The sequence below is a fragment of the Aegilops tauschii genome, chromosome 6 (genome assembly GCF_002575655.3).
Source record: "Aegilops tauschii subsp. strangulata cultivar AL8/78 chromosome 6, Aet v6.0, whole genome shotgun sequence".
In the NCBI taxonomy this organism is placed as follows: domain Eukaryota; kingdom Viridiplantae; phylum Streptophyta; class Magnoliopsida; order Poales; family Poaceae; genus Aegilops; species Aegilops tauschii.
In genome coordinates this window covers 77162979-77181550 of record NC_053040.3, presented here as the reverse complement: position 1 = coordinate 77181550, position 18572 = coordinate 77162979, and the positions used below count along the sequence as shown (strand labels likewise).

Here is an 18572-nt window from a genome sequence, read left to right as displayed (position 1 = left end):
CTTCCTTGCTTGCGTACAATTTCCTCAAATTGCTTACTTCTGGCAAGACTCTTGTAAACACATTTCTCTATAATTCCCTTCAATAAGCTATTTTCTTGCTCAAGTGTAACTTGGCTAAGAGAATCATTAGTGGAATCAAGAGAACTACTAGAAGCAACAACATTGGATTTAGCATGATTGTTGTTACTACTAGAGGAAGAATATTTCTTGTTCTTGTTGCTAGATTTAACTTGTGGCATGTAAGTAGACAAGAGTAAACGCTTGGCAATGTAAGAAGAACTTTTCTTTCGAAGGTCATCATTGATTGCTTTTAAGAACTCATGCTCTTGCTCAAGGTTGAGCTTTTCAAAGCGTAGCTTCTCATGAGTCTTTAAAAGTTCTCGATGATCTTCCAAGGTAGTTTCATGAGCTAACTTAAGAGTGTTTAGTTCTTTAGTTAGACGCTCAATCTCCTTATTATCATCGTCATTCGTTTTATCTTGATTATCATGATTAATAGCAAGTTCATCATAGTTCTCATAACTAGAGTTGTCAACAAGTAAATCATCATCTCCTAGCAAATCATCTTCATCACTATTAAAATCAACATACTCGGGGTGTGATACCTTTGGACCTTTAGCCATGAAGCATCTTCCAATTCCTTATTTTGGTGAGTCAAATATGTCATAGGAGTTGGTTGACACAAGAGCTAGACCAGCAACACCCTCATCTTGAGTATATTCGGAGTCGGAGTGATAACTTCTTTCGGAGTGATGGTCGGAGTCGGAGCCGGATACCCACTCACCAACATGAGCTTGATGTCTTCTTTTTGTGTAGCTCTTTGATGATTTGTCCTTCCTCTCCGAATCCTTGCTTCTCCGAGAGGGTCTTCATTCATAACGATCATCTCTACTCCTTCTCTCTCTTGGTGGTGATTCTTCTCTTCTACTTCTTCTCTTGGGAGAATCTTCCCTTCTTTTGTAGGGAGCCGTACACTCATTTGAGTAGTGTCCGGGTCTTCCACAATTGTAGCAATTCCGTTCACGACTTGAAGATCTCTTGTCATTGTAGGACCTTGACTTGGAGCTTCTTTCCTTGCTTCTACTCTTGTAGAATTTGTTGAAGTTCTTCACCATTAGGCTCAATTCTTCATTGAAGGTTTGTTTCTCACTTGATGATGTGGGAGCTTCACATGAGGCTTTGTAAGCACCACTTGACTTGTTGTGGAGCTCTTCCTTATCCTTAAGTGACATCTCATGAGCAACAATTCTTCCAATGACTTCCGTTGGCTTGAGATCTTTGTAATTGGGCATCATTTGGATCAATGTGCGCACGGTATCATATTTTCCATCCAAGGCTCTTAGGATCTTCTTGATGATGAATCTATCGGTCATCTCTTCACTTCCTAAGACGGCAATCTCATTTGTGATGAGAGCAAGCCTAGAGTACATTTCAGCGGCACCTTCGCCATCCTTCATTTTGAACTTATCAAGTTGACTTTGAAGCACATCCAATTTGGATTCCTTGACGGAGTCAGTACCTTCGTGCATATCAATCAAAGTATCCCAAATTTCATTTGCATTCTCAAGACGGCTGATTTTGTTGAACACTTCGGGGCACAATCCGTCGAAGAGAATATCACAAGCTTGAGCATTGTATTGCAGCATCTTCAACTCTTCCGCGGTAGCTTCACGGTTCGGTTCTCTCCCATCAAAGAATTCACCTTGCAAGCCAATACACACAATAGCCCAAACGGCGGGGTTATGTCCAAGAATATGCATTTTCATCTAATGCTTCCAACCAGCGAAATTAGTACCATCAAAGTAAGGACCTCTACGGTGGTAATTTCCCTCGCTAGACGCCATACTCTCCTAGGTTGTGAAACCAAGGCTATGATCACCAAAATCTATGGAAATCAAGGCAAATGGAGACCAAAGCTCTGATACCACTTGTAGGATCGAAAGTATGTCTAGAGGGGGGTTGATTAGACTACTTGACCAAATAAAAATCTAGCATTTTCCCAATTTTAAGTCTTGGCAGATTTTTAGCAACTTAGCACAAATCAAGTAATCAACCTACACATGCAATTCTAAGAGTATAGCAGCGGAATGTAAAACAATTGCAAATGAAGGTAAAGGGAGGAGTTTGGAGGGAGCAAACGCAATGTAGACACGGAGATTTTTTATCCGTGGTTCCGATAGGTGGTGCTATCGTACATCCACGTTGATGGAGACTTCAACCCACGAAGGGTAACAGTTGCGCGAGTCCACGGAGGGCTCCACCCACGAAGGGTCCACGAAGAAGCAACCTTGTCTATCCCACCATGGCCATCGCCCACAAAGGACTTGCCTCACTAGGGTAGATCTTCATGAAGTAGGCGATCTCCTTGCCCGTACAAACTCCTTGGTTCAACTCCACAATCTTGACGGAGGCTCCCAAGTGACACCTAGCCAATCTAGGAGACACCACTCTTCAAAAGGTAATAGATGGTGTGTTGATGATGAACTCATTGCTCTTGTGCTTCAAATAATAGTCTCCCTAACACTCAATTCTCTCTCATAGGATTGGATTTGGTAGAAAGATGATTTGAGTGGAAAGCAACTTGGGAAGGCTAGAGATCAAGATTTATGTGGTTGAAATGGAATATCTTGACCTCAACACAAGTGTAGGTGGTTCTCTCTCAGAAAATGTATGTTGGAAGTGTAGGCATGTTCTGATGGCCCTCTCCACGAATGAAGAGTGGGTGGAGGGGTATATATAGCCTCCACACAAAATCTAACCGTTACACACAAATCACCAAACTTGGTGGGACCGAATTATAAAACTCGGTCATACCGATTTAGTCCAAAATGTGAATGTTAGGATTTTCGGTGGGACCGACATGTCAACTCGGTGGGACCGATGTCGTTAGGCTTAGGGCATAACGTAATCTCGGTGATACCGATTACACAAACTCGGTGGGACCGATTTTGGTAATAGACAAACAGAGCGTTGGTCAGGCAAACTCGGTGGGACCGATTCGCTCATCTCGGTTAGACCAAAACGTTACAAAGGGGAAACAGAGAGTTTGCATTGCAATCTCGGTGGGACCGATCGCTCATCTCGGTTGGACCGAAATGTTACGAAGGGAAACAGAGAGGTTGCAATCCCATCTCGGTGAGACCGAGATCCCTATCGGTGAGACCGAAGTGACTAGGGTTTGTGGCAATGGCTATGTCAAGTGAACTCGGTGGCGCCGGATAGAAAGTTTCGGTAGGGCCGAGTCTGACTTTTGGTTTGGGACATATGTGGATATGAGAAAGTAGTTGAGGGTTTTTGGAGCATATCATTATGCATTTTGAGCAAGTAACTCATTAAGCAACACCTCACCCCCTTTTAATAGTATTGGCTTTTCCTATGGACTCAATGTGATCTTGGATCACTAAAAGTAAAATGTATAGTCTTGTGCTTTGAGCTTGAGCCAATCTTTTGTCCTTAGCATATTGAGGGGTCCACTTTCTAATCCATGCCATTCCAATCATTGAGCTTTCCTGAAATATTTATCTTGAAATAGCATTAGCTCAATGAGCTATATGTTGTTAGGAATTACCAAAACCACCCAAGGATAGTTTTACTTTCAAATGGATCTTCTCAAATTGTAGCAACTTGTAACTCACATCATCTTGAATCCAATGATACCTTACATCAGTGTGTTTGGTTCAAGAGTGATAGCTTGAATTCTTGGAAAGATGAATAACACTTTGACTATCGTAAAACAGGAACATACTTCTCTTGCTTCATGCCCAGTTCGTGCAAAAAGGTCCTCATCCACAAAATTTCCTTGCCACCATCAAATGCGGCGATGTACTTGGCTTAGTTGATGTAGAAATGCATTTCTGCAATCTTGAGCCATGACACTACCCCCCTGCATAAGTCATCGGGCATCTAGACGTTGACTTCCTACAATCTTTATCACTAGCACAATCTGAATCTATATAGCCGCAATACAGGATCACCTCTTCTAAATCATAAACATGATGTAGAAGTCCTTTTGAGATAGTTGAGAATCCACTTTACTTCTTATCACTAAGCTTTACTTGGATTTGTCATGAACTGGCTAACAAATCCAACTTCATAGGCAATATCATGCCTAGTACATCAAACTGCCCATAGAAAATTGGTATGATACTTTACTCATTTCTTCTTTCCTCTTTCTTGCTTGTAGGATTCAGAATTCAATTTGTGATGGCCTGCAAGCAGAGAGATAACAAATTTTGCATCATTTATATTGAGCCTTTGAAGTACCTGCCTTGTGAGAGATTAAAAACATTTTTTTCATCTACCAAAGGAGATCTTCATGCCAAGTATTTGCTTAGCTGGCCCTAAATCCTTCACGGGAAATGATTAATCATAGCCTATTTGGTTGGGGGATATTAGTGGTAAGGAATGAGAATTGAAGGGGTACGTGACATATAACACATTGTTTGATTGGGGAGGGGGCAAGGGAATTGAGGTGGGATGGGGAAAAGGAATTAAGGAGGTCAATTCCCACATATCTCTTCCCAATCTCCCCTGTTAATTCACATGGGAAGTTATTTTCTCTCAAATCCCCTTTACTAATTCCCACCACAATCAAACATGGGACTGGGACTAAAATTTAACTTCCCACACTTAATCCCCTACTAAACTCCCACATGTAAACTCCCATTCACTTTTCTCATTCTAGCCAAACACGTTGTGAATCCCTTCTCAAGGCGAGCAATCCTCTTTGTGCCATTTCCAACAATCATCATATCATCAACATATAGCAAGAGAATGATGAAGTCACTCTCGATGCCCCTCTTCGTGAAGACACAATGATCAGGTTGTGTTTTATGGTAACCAATCCCAATCATAAAAGACTCAAACTTCTTGTGCCAGTGCCGAGGAGCTTGCTTCAATCAATGCATACAAGTTCTTCAATTTGCAAACTAAGTGCTCCTTGCCTGAAACCATGAATCCTTCTGGCTACTCCATGTATATCTCCTCCTCTAGGTCACCATGCAAGAATGTAGTATTCACATCAAGTAATTCAATTTTCAAGTCCTTGGTGTTTGCCATGCCAAGAACAACTCAGATCGAAGACATTTTGACCACTAGAGAGAATACCTCATCATAATCGTTGCCCTTTTTGACTAAAAACTTTCACAACCAATCTGGCCTTGCACCTTGGATGTGAGGTGTAATCTTCATTCTTCACTCTGTACACCCATATGTTCTTGAGTGTTTTCTTGCCCTTTGGCAGATTCGCCGGATCGAGGGCATCATTCTCATACAAGGCTTTCATCTCATCTTGCATGGCCTCTGACCATCCATTCTCATAGGGTGTCGCTCGTCACTTCCCATGGCCTCATGTCGCCCTGCTTCCATGCATGGGCTGCTCCTCCAACATGGCTAAGGGACCATTGGTTTTGGTGCCTCTCCAAGGTCATCATGCTCGTGAGCATGAGAGGCCTCCATTTCGGCCACAATGCGATTTTCCATGCTGACCACCACAACGATCAGACTACGACGGCGCGACGTGCTACTCCATCGCCTACCCCACCATGCATCGGTTGTCCATGCAACCCTGATTGGCTGGTCATTGTAGCCTATGCTCGCGGAGCAGGCCGAACTGCTTCAAGTAGGCCCCCTTACTCTAGACTCCCAATTACTATATATGCCACTTCAAAAATTGAGCTTCGCGACTACCTTGCGCAAGTTGGGGGTCTCTTTGCGATGTACAAGTGTGATGGATCAAGGTTAGTTGCGCGTTATGTATGTTAGTGAGGTTGGCGGTGTGGTCATAGGGTTTCGTTGGGGGTCTCTTTGCGATGTAGAAGTCTGATGGATCATGGTTGTTGCGCGTTATGTATGCTAGTGAGGTCGGACGTGTGTAGTCATAGGGTTTCTCTCTTTGTGAGTAGTCCACATGTGGTCTATTTGTATCGGTTTTCGCCCGGTTTTCAGCTAATTTAGTGGGCTATTCTCTTCTTATTAATCGATGAGCCAAATCTTTTGCCTCCGTTTCCAAAATAATAATATGACGGGCAATGGAGGGCATAATTGTCGTTTCATCATGTTTTTGCACTAGTCGCAGCTACAACGACACAACTGCCAAATAACTGCATCCGGCCTATTGCAACTGCAGTTGTGTAAGTTGCAGCTCAAACAAACACAACCTTCTAGAGGGGAGAGAGTTACATTGAAAATTCCTGCTGCTAGTTAGAGATATCAAAAAGGATTCGAATGACTTCTTTATTTCAGTCTCTTGAAAACCAACAATGTTGGCCTAGTTGATAATTTTTCTTTTACAGTTTTACTAAAGCACATGTAGATGTGCCCCAAGTATTGCACATCTAATTATATACCACTGATTTTACGTGAAGATTTATGCGGGCATTTTTTCCTTTTTATATTTGACCAAGTCACTTAGATGTATAATTACTATAGCACATCTAGCTTGCCCTAAACAGACCATTTTTTTGACATTTGAATGTTTAGACAATTGAAGAACCACCTGCCTCCAGGTCTCTGCCTGGAACCTTGTTTCTTGTTGACACTTGACACCAACTACCCGGTCAACTGGTTTCATGTGCAAAGTGTAACACCACCACCATCGATCACCGAGTCAATTACACCGGTGGTGCTAGAACTTGGCGTAAATAGTCACTTTAGTGCTAGAACTTGCGCCATACATTAAAGTGTTGCAAAAACTTGGCTCGGACGTGCAAGTACGGTGCAAATCTCGTTTGTATACGGCTGCAACGCTGACAAGGCATGACAGCATGGCATAGGGCCCGCTGTCAGTGACTGCAAAAAAAACCTCTTTTTTTAATTATTTTTCTCATGAAAAGGCTCCTGTCAGATATGTGGCATCCAGTGGGCCCCACTTGTCTGTGAACCATCACTAATTTTATTAGAATGAAAAATAATCCGCCGAGAAATCCTGTTAGAGATATATTTGGGATACTTGTATTTGGTAGTTTAGGATTTGTAATCCGTCTCCTACCTTATCTCCAGGAAAGGCGCCTTGCCCTCCAAATCTTGTACTCAATATATACTCGCCCTCGAGGCTCAATAATACATCCATCATATTCCGCAACAATCTCTCTCTCCCTTCTAACATGGTATCAGCCTAACCGATCCAAACCCTAGCCGCGCCGTCGCTTCAGCTCCGCGCCGCCCCGGGGGCGGTCGGTCTCCATGATCGCCGCCGGGGGCCGCGCCGCCCGTACCTAGGGTTCGTCCGCCGGTCGTGTTGACCGGCTGCCCTAGAGAGTCTTTTTCCCGATCCCTTGATCCGGGTCTTCTCTCTCTCGCCGATCGTCTTGATTGGCGTTTCTTTTTTGGTTTTCCGATCTATGATCGGTTTGCGTCGCCCACCGCCGCCGTCGACCCCGAGCGCCTCTACTCCGACCCTGGCGCGACCAGCCGGCCTCTCCTCCGACCCGGTGGCCACGCGCGCCCAGACGGCCCGTCAGGGCCAGCCACCGTCCGCGCGTCGGTCTGCCCGTCGCCCTGCGCCGGCCGTCACGGCCCTGCTTTGACCGGGACACCTGCATCGCCCCAACCCGGCGGCCTCGCGCCATGCGACGGCCAATCATAGCCGTCGCTCGCGCGCCGGCCCGCCCATCGATCCACATCACCGCCTCTGCCGCGTCTGCACGGCGGCCCGGTACCTCGCCGGCCTCGTCCTTGGCTGCGTCGGGATGGCTGCGTCAGGCTCATTGGCTGCCTCAACTCGGTCGCCGCTGCTCCGTTGGTCACTCGGGCCTCGCTGCCCGGGCGCCGGCGTTGCTTTGGCAGCCCGGGTGCCGGTGCTGACATGCTCGTCCGCACGACGTCCCATGCCGTCCATCGTCGCCGGCTTCATCTCGGACTCCGCCGCCACCACGCCTCCACCGAGCGGCGTCCCCGACCTTGCGCGCGATCGGCTTGATCAACCGCTCGCCGCTACGATCCGCCTCATCTACGCCGTGCGACCGACCTGGCCCGTCAGTTACGCACGCCTCCGCAGGTCCCGTGAAGATCGTCCCCGAGTTCAGCGCGCCTCTCCACCGATCGAGCATCGGGCTGCCGCTGCGTCGCCCCGTCGGGCCGTAGTGTCGCGATACGCGGTCCCCGCCGCCGCCCCGAGGCTGTTCCCGCGGTTGCACCGACTCGCGAACCGCCGTTGTGTCGCCCCTTCGGGCCGCAGCGTCGCGGCCGCGGTCCCCGCCGCCGCCCAGAGGTCTTCCTGCCGTCGCCCCGACCCGCCTGCCGCCGCTGTGTCGCCCCTTCGGACCGTAGCGCCGCGGCCCGCGGTCCGCTTCGCCGTCACCGTGCGTCGACCACCCGTGGTATGCGCTGCGCCGTCTTCCTTGGCGCGGGAACGCCACCGTCCGCACCGGTCTTCGTCACGCTGTCAGGGTTCTTCGCCTACTTCGAGCACCACCGCCGCACTCCTAACCTAGCCGCCGCCGCCGCCGCCGTCAGGCCGCCGCCGCCGCTCTTCTTTGGCCGCCGCCGCGGCTACCTCCGTAGCTGTCGCCGCCGCCCGTCCACCCCACTTCGTCTTCGTCCAGCACCAGCTCGTCGCCAGCGTCGCCGTCATTTACCCCGACCGCTTCATCTACTCCGACAACCGCGGGCGACATTGGCCCCGCGTCGATTGGCGCCGCAACCGTCGTCGAGTCCTTCTCTGCTGGCCTCTCCGACCTCTTCGACATGGCATACAGCTCGTGCAGGTCCCAGTCTACACATGCCCGGTGCTGGCAACACCGCCGCGTGCCTTCGTCCACGATGTGTCCCCGGGCCTGGCAAGCCTGGTGCGGCGCTTCGTCAACTTCGTCTTCGACCGTCTACGCATGCCCGGTGCTGGCAACACCGACGCGTGCCTTCGTCTACGATGTGTCCCCGGGGTTGGCAAACCCGGCGCGACGCGTCGTCAACACCATTCTCCTTTCTGGCGCATCACTTCTTCGACACCACTGCGCCCATGCTAACTCGGCGCCCCCTTGCGCCCGCGGCTCCACGGCGACTCCCTCAACACCGGCTATCCCGACTCGACATCGACCACGGCGTTCTTCGCACGGCTACCTCGACCACGGCTACACCACCCACGCTCTCGGTTCCTCGACAACGGCACAAAGGGCTCTCATCCGCGCTTGAGCAACTCGTCGGCTTCCTCTACAGTCAACGCGTCCGCGACGCGACACCGTCCACGACGCTCCCGCTAGGACTGCGGGGGGATGTCAGTCCGTCGGCTGCTATTCTCTCCAGTCTGACCGTCCGCGACGCTCCTGTTGTTCGCAACGCTACCTCTACGACTGCGGGGGGATGTTAGAGATATATTTGGGATACTTGTATTTGGTAGTTTAGGATTTGTAATCCGTCTCCTACCTTATCTCCAGGAGAGGCGTCTTGCCCTCCAAGTCTTGTACTCAATATATACTCGCCCTCGAGGCTCAATAATACATCCATCATATTCCGCAACAATCTCTCTCTCTCCCTTCTAACAGATGTTAGAGATATATTTGGGATACTTGTATTTGGTAGTCTAGGATTTGTAATCCGTCTCCTACCTTATCTCCAGAAGAGGCGTCTTACCCTCGAAGTCTTGTACTCGATATATACTCGCCCTCGAGGCTCAATAATACATCCATCATATTCCGCAACAATCTCTCTCTCCCTTCTAACAAATCCCACGGCTGTATCTTTTTATTTATTTTTTGAATTAGAATCCCACGGCTGAGTATCCTTATATGACAACAACTGCTATCTGGTGTGTTGGCTAGCCGTGCTCTCGGCTGACTATACCTCAACGGGTCGAATCCTTGCCTGATTCCTATTTTTCTTTCTAATACTAATAAAATTTGTGATGTTTGACTGATAGGTGGGACAACCCAATGCCACACACGTAGATACTGTGTGTACACCTGATCAGGGGCCCTTACGTGAGAAAAAAACGAAAAATAAAAATTTAAGATTTTTATTGCAAAAGACAATACGGTCACTGAGAGCGGGCCCTATGCCACGCTGTCATGCCTCGCCAGCTTCGCCGACGTATATAAACGAGATTTGCACCGTATTTGCATGTTCAAGCCAAGTTTTTACACTACTTTAATGTATGCCGCAAGTTCTAGCACTAAAGTGACCGTTTACGTCAAGTTCTAGCACCACCGGTATAATTGACTCTCGATCACCACTGTCTCATGTGCACCCCTAAACCAATCCCTTGAAACAGGATGCATGCATACAGCGTGCACTTCTCTCTAGAATTTACACATTAATTTGTTCATCGCTGACAAGTGACAACACTAGACCTCAAAACTAATCTTTAACGAGGAGCAACAAAGAACAAACTACTACTAGTACTTCGTATGATGGGCCGATGCGCATCGAAGGATAAAATTACAGTCATGCGCGCTTAGACGCATGTTGCTCTCCTCCATTTTGTATATTTTGTCCGCACAAAATCGAGTCATTCTTGCTCTCGGTAGGTGTACAGATAAATCAATTTAGACTATGTTGTACTCCCTTCGTTCCATAATGTACACTAGTAGTGTAAAAAAAACATCTTACATTATAAGATGAAGTAATAGTTAGGAATGCTTTGATCTCAGCCGGTTCATGCCATCTTCGTGTCGCGTGCAAGACCCGTGCATCGAACTAACCATGTAACAGACTCACAGGTGGTTGCACCCGGACCCGCCTTGACTATAAATGCATGATCAGTGAGCATCTCTAAACCCACCCAAGACTCACAAGCCAAAGCTCACTACTCCTACGTGCTACGTACTAAACCCTTCCGATCGAAGCCAAGCGCAATGGCGTCCTCCAGCAAGGCCTGCGCCGCCGCCGTCCTCCTTCTGCTCCTAGGCCTCGCCGTCACCACAACGGCCGGCGCGGCGAAGCGGAGCATCGCGTCGGAGGCCAACCCGAGGCCGGTGGCGAAGGTCATCGTGACGGAGCCCCCGGTCCCGACGTCGGCGCCGGCCGGCGAGGCGAAGCGGAGCATTGCGTCGGAGGCCAACCCGAGGCCGGTGGGGAAGGTCATCGTGACGGAGGCCCCCGTCCCGACGTCGGCACCGGCGAAGTGGGGCATCGCGTCGGAGGCCAACCCGAGGCCGGTGGCGAAGGTCATCGTGACGGAGCCCCCCGTTCCGACGTCGGCACCGGCGAAGCGGGGCATCGCGTCGGAGGCCAACCCGAGGCCGGTGGGGAAGGTCATCGTGACAGAGCCCCCCGTCCCGACGGCGGCACCGGCGAAGCGGGGCATCGCGTCGGAAGCCAACCCGAGGCCGGTGGCGAAGGTTATCGTGACGGAGCCCCCGTCCCGACGTCGGCGGAGGTGGACGTGTCGGCGACGTGCATGGGGTCGCTGCTGGAGCTGAGCCCGTGCCTGGCCTTCTTCAGGGATGCGGGCACGTTGAAGGCGCCGGCGGGGTGCTGCAAGGGCCTGGGCAGCATCGTCCGAGACCAGCCCGCGTGCCTGTGCCACATCTTCAACCGCACCCTGGAGCGTGCCATCGGCGTCGACATCCCCGTCGACCGCGCGCTCGCCCTCATGGGCGACGTCTGCGGCCTCACGCTGCCGCAAGACCTCATGAGCAGCTGTGGCGACAACGGCGGCGTGCCGCCGCTGTATGTGTGCCCGGCGCCCTCGGCCTGAATCCTCGGCCTGAATCGCCTGATATCTGTCAATCCAGGTGATCAAACCGGCCGTATGATCACTAGGAGATTCGATTACGTGCAACGTAGAGCTAGGCTTCTAACTAATTCACTGTTTTCTTCTTTATATTTTCTTGCAGGAGGAGATGCGTGAATAAAAGATGGCAGCCCCTCTTCCAAGTAAGACGAAGGATGCATACGAATGCAGCTTATCATAGATACTCCATACTAATTGGAGTTTCGAATTAGCAACACATGTAATGGATATGATACTAGCTACCAGGTCGATCCTGGGCACACTGTGGTTACAGAAGTATGTACTGTCTCAACGCATAATGATCAATATATAAGAAACAAAAAAGTATTATATATTCTTGTGCTGTCATGGTTTTACCTTATGGGATAGTGCAGTTATCTATGTCTTTCAACTCAGCAAAAAATATATGCGGCTTCGTCAAGAAAAGACTAGCATCATCTTTTTCTATTTTGCGGGGGAAAAGCCACTTCGATCACATGCTTAACTAGGCACCTGTGCTAACATATAAGATTATTCCAAGAATGAACAATACAATTCCCCCAAAAGGAATAGACAGTACGACCATCACGTACCTACAAAGAGTTGCTTGAGTTTGAGTAGATGAAGCTCTCACATGGATGCTTGCCGATGCGGCTATATTACCCCTCTTCAAGCACCCATGTAGAAGCATCCTACACCGTACGTGCGCTATGTAAGCTCAAAAATACACAACCGATCAAATTTTCACTAGAATCTTCAACCACCGTGTTGGTCAAAAGACCATCAACTCATCTCCAAGTGGGGAACATATCTTCAGCACGATTAATCGCCAATTCATCATCATACTCTAACTGGGGTCAAACCTTCAGGAAATCTAATAACTCATGGTATACTTGCTCAGAATATACTTGATATACTAAAATTGACCACCATGAGAATCTTTCAACCTTACAAAAAAATGCAAACAACTCATGATATTCTAAAATAACAAAAAATTGCATATTGCACATAATATACTTGCTCAACATCATGATAAACAACAACCTTAACTACTAAAAGTAACCATGCATTTGAATAAATCAATAGCATGATACTTGATAAACTTCACAGAAAAGGACACATAAATAGAGTGAAAACATAAGCAAAAGGGGATAGGTATAGAACACATACGAACACCAGGCTTGGGCGAAGGAACTTGATCACCACGAGAATCTTTCAACCTCAGACTAACATCAATATGAAGATCACCACCAAGCAAACTAAGTAATGAAATCGCAATAACGAAGATCATAGTCATTAATCAGCTTCTTCCACCTAGGACCATGAGACTTACAACTGCGATCCACATCAGTAAACTTCGCTTCATAACTGAGAGTCTCATTCATTACAAACAGAGGATTGCAATCTTTTCCCTTATCTTCAAAAGCAGTAAGCTTCCGGCCAGCAAATAGAATCAAGAATTGTTGCCTACAGTAGCATGGGACATACTGCAAAAAAAAAATCCAAATAGAAAATAAGCAAAAATATATACACTATACAATAACAAAAGAGCAAGTCATTGTTAAAATAATAGATGAGCAAACACCAAACAGCAAGAGCAAAAAAAAAAGTTAAATCACAAGAGCAAAACATGATAAACTAAGCGATAAAATTAAATCTAGGGTGATAACAGCTAGAACCTACCAACAAGCATATAACCTAATACATACACACAACTTAGACAATACTTGCACAACCAATGCAAAACATAGAACAAGAACTATTAACTATAAAAATAAATAATCAATCATAGAAGAACTAGAAATAAACATTTAAATGAAGGAGAAGAAAACACTAATCAAACCGGACAATGGTTATAACATGGGGCAAAGCCACGGTCAAGAAACTATGCTGCACCCCCAACACAACACCGGGGCAGTTAATGTTGGAAAAATGCCCTAGAGGCAACAATATTATCATTATATTTCCATTTTCATAATTAAGAGTTTATATTTCATGCTATAACTGCTATGATCCTGAAATATGTGATTCAGTTGAAAACTCATATGCATGTGTGGAATAATAAATGGTAAAGAATAGGTTCCTAGTCTTGCCTCTAAGACTGGCTCAAGTGTTGTTGATGATCATGTTTTCCAGATCTTAGGATATTGTTAAATGTAATGATAGTCCTAAAACAACATTGAGAGTATGATGTTAGAAGAACGATCATATTGAGTTGACACAAACTTGTTTGTAATACTTTGAGATAATATCATCTGAAATCAATTGTTATAACACAGAGTGTTAATATGTGTTTTAGTTCCTCGGACCATGAGAATGTCGTAGTCACTTCCTACCGTACGGTGAACTTTGGGTTTGCTCAAATATCATCTGTAACACGGTGATCATAACGACAACTTACAGGTTCATCGGAAAGTTTGACAAGGGAGTAGATAGCTCAAGAATGGGATTTTCTCTGACAATGGAGAGATAGTCTTAGGGCCCTCTCGGTATGACAGCATCCATCATCATCTGGCCAGATACAAGAGACTACATCACGGGGATGCCAGAACACTTCACCAAGAAAAAAAAAACAAAATCAATAACGAGGGCAACGGTATAGTGAGCATGTGTATGACTCAGGAGGAGACGGACGCATCCCGGGTTTTGTAAAGTATCACGAAGCAAAGGGAACATCACATGATAAGCGAAGGTTCACTCGAATGGCATTCGTGTAATCATAGGGATCGATATGGACGTCCACGGTTCCGCTATCGGCCATTAAAGAAGAGGTTTTGTTCATGTCAATGCTTTATCAAACCTACAGGGTCACAAGCTTAAGGTAATCACGATCTGCTGAGTGTTAGTAGGACGAGAATATCAAGGATTTATTTGTGGAATTGTTTCATTAATACTCAAAATAGTTTCGAGAGGGACCGAAAGCATTTCAGGGTCAGCGGAAGGGTTTCGGAGTTTATCGGGCAATACCGGGTATTCCCGATAAATAATATATAGATGGAAAATGTTTCTGATGATGCTAAATTGATAATAAAAGGCTCTAGTAATTTTTAGGATGCTTTTATATTAAATTTAATATCAGCGGGTCTTAAGAGGCCAAGAGGTGGAAGGCAACTTGGGTCACAAAGGCCCAAGTGGAAGTGGCGCCCCTCTTTCCTATAGGGGAGGCCGAATTGGAGTGTGGGGGGGGGGGGGGATTCCTCCTCCCCTCCCTTGGTCGGCGCCCCAATGAGGGACTTTCCCTACTTGGTAACAACCCCTCTCTCCCCCTCTAACCTATATATACTTGAGGTATTGGCCCTTTTGTATATACAAGGTTTAGAGCCTCCTCTAGTTCCTCTAGTTGTAGTTCTAGTTGATCCTAGTTGATCAATTAGAGTTTGACCTAGATCCTCTAATCCTCATAATTAGAAGCACGGTGTGGTTCTAATATCCTCCCTCTGATTCTTCAGCGACGATTAGTTTTGGATGGCGAAGCGCTGCCGGATCGTGAAGACCGTACCCTTGTAACCAAATAGAGAGGCCATGCTTTCGGTCTTCTCTTCGAGGGATCGTTCGTGGGCAGTTCGCGGGATCGTTCATCTATGGTACGAGGGACTCCAAGTACGATCTACACCGACTAGTCTACTTCCGCTGCACTCCGGAGTCGGTAACGATCGTTGATCCAAACCTTATATGCATCTTCATATTGTTCCTGGGTGATCGTAGGGCGATTTTTTTTTTGTTTTCTACTATGTTTCCCAATAGTCAAAGTTCTGGCAAACACCGCAAGACATAGCTACCTGTGGGATAATGATGAAACCAGACTATCAATACACAATTAAAAATATATTTTAAATATTACACTAAAATACTACATTGAAAACACAAAGAGTTCAATCATTAAAAGGAGAACAACAAATTATATCTAGATACCAAAAATAAAATCACAAAACAAGAAACAACTGGATACCACACAGAAGACTAATCAGAAAATAAATACACAACAAGAATGAAAAAGAATTAAGAGCAGCAACTATCAATACTAATACTAATAAAATAACTAAAATCAGCTAGGGTAACTAGACAAACAGAAATAACCAATAACTAATACATCACAAACAATAATATAAATCAGATATTCATGTACAATACAGAGAATCAACATACAATGGAGGAAGGAGCCAACTGATACTAGTGGAAATAGCTGAGGACGAGGGAGTAGGGAGGGGCGGGGGAAGCTAGGGTTTCTGAAAAGCTCACCAGCAAACCCTTCACGGAACAAAATCCACACAAGCACCGAATCCACACCTCCAAGAACTATCTCGAATCTTCAAAGAAGATAACCAGCAAAAAAAGTGCCACATCTCAAAACCCTAGAATAATCGAGACCACATAACAGAACATACAAAAAAATATGGGAGGGATGAAGGAGAAATAACAAAAAGGGGTAATAAATGAACAAAATGCAGGAGAAAGTTGCAGGCACCTGAAATATAGCAAAACCGATATAAATTAGTACTATATGTTATGATGGGTTGAAATGTGTTATCATATGTTATATGAAATTCCTTAAATACACTGTCTATACCATCAAACTAGTGTAATTTCGGTAAAAATTGGCTATCTGCGGCGAAAAAAAACAGCTCTTAATGAAGTTATTTACGGTTAAAATAGTATAATTGGCACTTAAAACCCAATATGCATAACAACATAGGGAAACCTCCACTTTAGAGATCTCAAAAAGGAGTCGAATAACTTCTCCATTTTAGTCTCTTCAAAGCCAACATAGTTGGCATGGAGATTAAAATGATATATCGATTTCTTTTAACGTTTGAATTTTTAGACAATTGAAGAACCGCCCGGCCTTCAGGTGTGTGCCTATCTCTCTGCCTGGAACCTTGTTTCTCGTTGACAGTTCGATACCAACAGCCTGAACCTGGTAAACTGGTGTTTTCGTGTGCAACACCACCACCATCAATCATCACTTGTCTCATGCACCCCCAAAACAATCCCTTGAAACAGCATGCATGCACACCGCGTGCATTTTTCTCTCTAGAAGTTTATTTTGCCGGTACGCATTTTGTTCATCGCCGCACAGCATTAGAGCTCGAAATTAATCTTTTAGACTATGTTGTAGGTAAGACGGGCAGAGTTAGAAATGCGTCGTGTCTCGTCTCGGCGATTCATGCCATCTTCGTGTTGCTCGCAAGAATCGTGCATGGAACTAACCATGAAACAAACTCACAGATGGTTTGCACCCTGACCCTCCTTGAGACCTTGACTATAAATAGATGGACCAGTGAGCATCTCTAAGCCCACATCCAAGACTCGCAAGCCAAACTCACTAATCATACACGTACGTGCTTAGCTTAAGCCCTTCCGGCGAAGTCAAGTGCAATGGCGTCGTCCAGCAAGCCCTGCGCCGCCTCCGTCCTCCTCCTGCTGCTGGCCCTCGCCGTCGCCACGGCGGCCGACGTAGCGAAGAAGAGCGTCGCGTCGGAGCCCAAGTCCATCTTCTCGAGGCCGTCGGGAGCCATCTTCCCGAGGCCGGCGGCGAAGGACATCATCGCGTCGGAGCCCACCATCCCGAGGCCGGCGGCGGTGGACGTGTCGGCGACGTGCATGGGGTCGCTGCTGGAGCTGAGCCCGTGCCTGGCCTTCTTCAGGGACGCGGGCACGTCCAAGGCGCCGGCGGGGTGCTGCAAGGGCCTGGGCAGCATCGTCCGAGACCAGCCAGCGTGCCTGTGCCACATCTTCAACCACACCCTGGAGCGGGCCATCGGCGTCGGCATCCCCGTCAACCGCGCGGTCGCCCTCATCCGCGACGTCTGCGGCCTCACGCCGCCCAAGAACCTCATGGCCAGCTGCGCCAACGGCGGGGCCGTGCCGCCGTTGTACGTGTGCCCGGCGCCCTCGGCCTGAATGTCCTGATATCTGTCAATCCAGGTGATCAAACCGGCCGTATGATCACTAGGAGCTTCGATTACGTGCAACGTAGAGTTAGCCTTCTAACTAATTCACTGTTTTCAATGTGCAGGAGGAGATGCGTGAGTAAAAGATGGCAAAAGTAAGGCGAAGGATGCATACGAATGCAGCTTATCATAGACGCTCCATACTAATTGGAGTTTCGAATTAACAACACATGGAATATTAATGGATATGATACTAGCTACCAGATCGATCCTGGGCATAATGCCAGTATGCCACACTGTGGTTGCAGAAGTATGTGCTGTCTCCACGCATATTGATAAAAATACTAGCAAAAATGCCCGTTCATTGCAACGGAATAAAATTTAACTTCCCTAGCATAGACTAAAATATAAACCATTATTTAATTTATGATCCACGACAATTATTCCCAAGATGAAAAAAGAATTATGCTTTCAATCATACAGTCTTTGCAAAATGATCATAGTTCGGTTTGCCGCTTCATAGTTTCATTCTCACCTCCATGCCACAATGAAATGAGAAGAGCGAAAAAATTGTTTCGGAATAAGCCCATCTTGGCCGACTTAGGGGAGAAATAGAAACGTATTATTTTTCGCTGCTCCACAATTGAATCGAAGAAAGAAAAAAGAGTGGAGCAGCCTAGCTCAGCCCACGTGTCGGAGAAACATAAAAGGTGTGTGGTACATTCGTATATAGATGATGGCCGAAACTATAATTGGACGGAAGAATCCTTCCTTCCTTTAATATTAATATAATAATTAGATACATAAAAATGGGATTAGGGCAACAAAGTGACAGGAATTTTACATCGGGGCAAAATTTCGAGGACCTCATCGAGGAGATGACGGAGTTTGCAACATCTGGTTCATGACCATGGAGGGTACGGATCATGTTGCGTGCAGCCAACAACAACAATTAAACCATCAACAAAATATAAGAGGTTGACGGCATCTCGATGAATATTGTTGTGAGTAATTGGAAAATTTTCGTACAGAGC

The 18572-nt window shown here is 46.7% G+C and overlaps 1 protein-coding gene across 1 annotated transcript; it reads left to right on the top strand.

Moving 5' to 3' along the window:
• Window positions 1–16845: 16845 nt before the first annotated feature.
• Window positions 16846–17548, top strand: LOC109770500 (non-specific lipid-transfer protein C6-like). The gene has a single exon (XM_020329205.2). The coding sequence runs from the start codon at window positions 17024–17026 to the stop codon at window positions 17546–17548; it is 525 nt and encodes a 174-aa protein (XP_020184794.1). The 5' UTR covers window positions 16846–17023.
• The last annotated feature ends 1024 nt before the right edge of the window (window positions 17549–18572 follow it).

Excerpts from the sequence above, each read along its gene's own strand:
- LOC109770500 (XM_020329205.2), top strand. The coding sequence starts at position 17,024 with ATGGCGTCGTCCAGCAAGCCCTGCGCCGCCTCCGTCCTCCTCCTGCTG.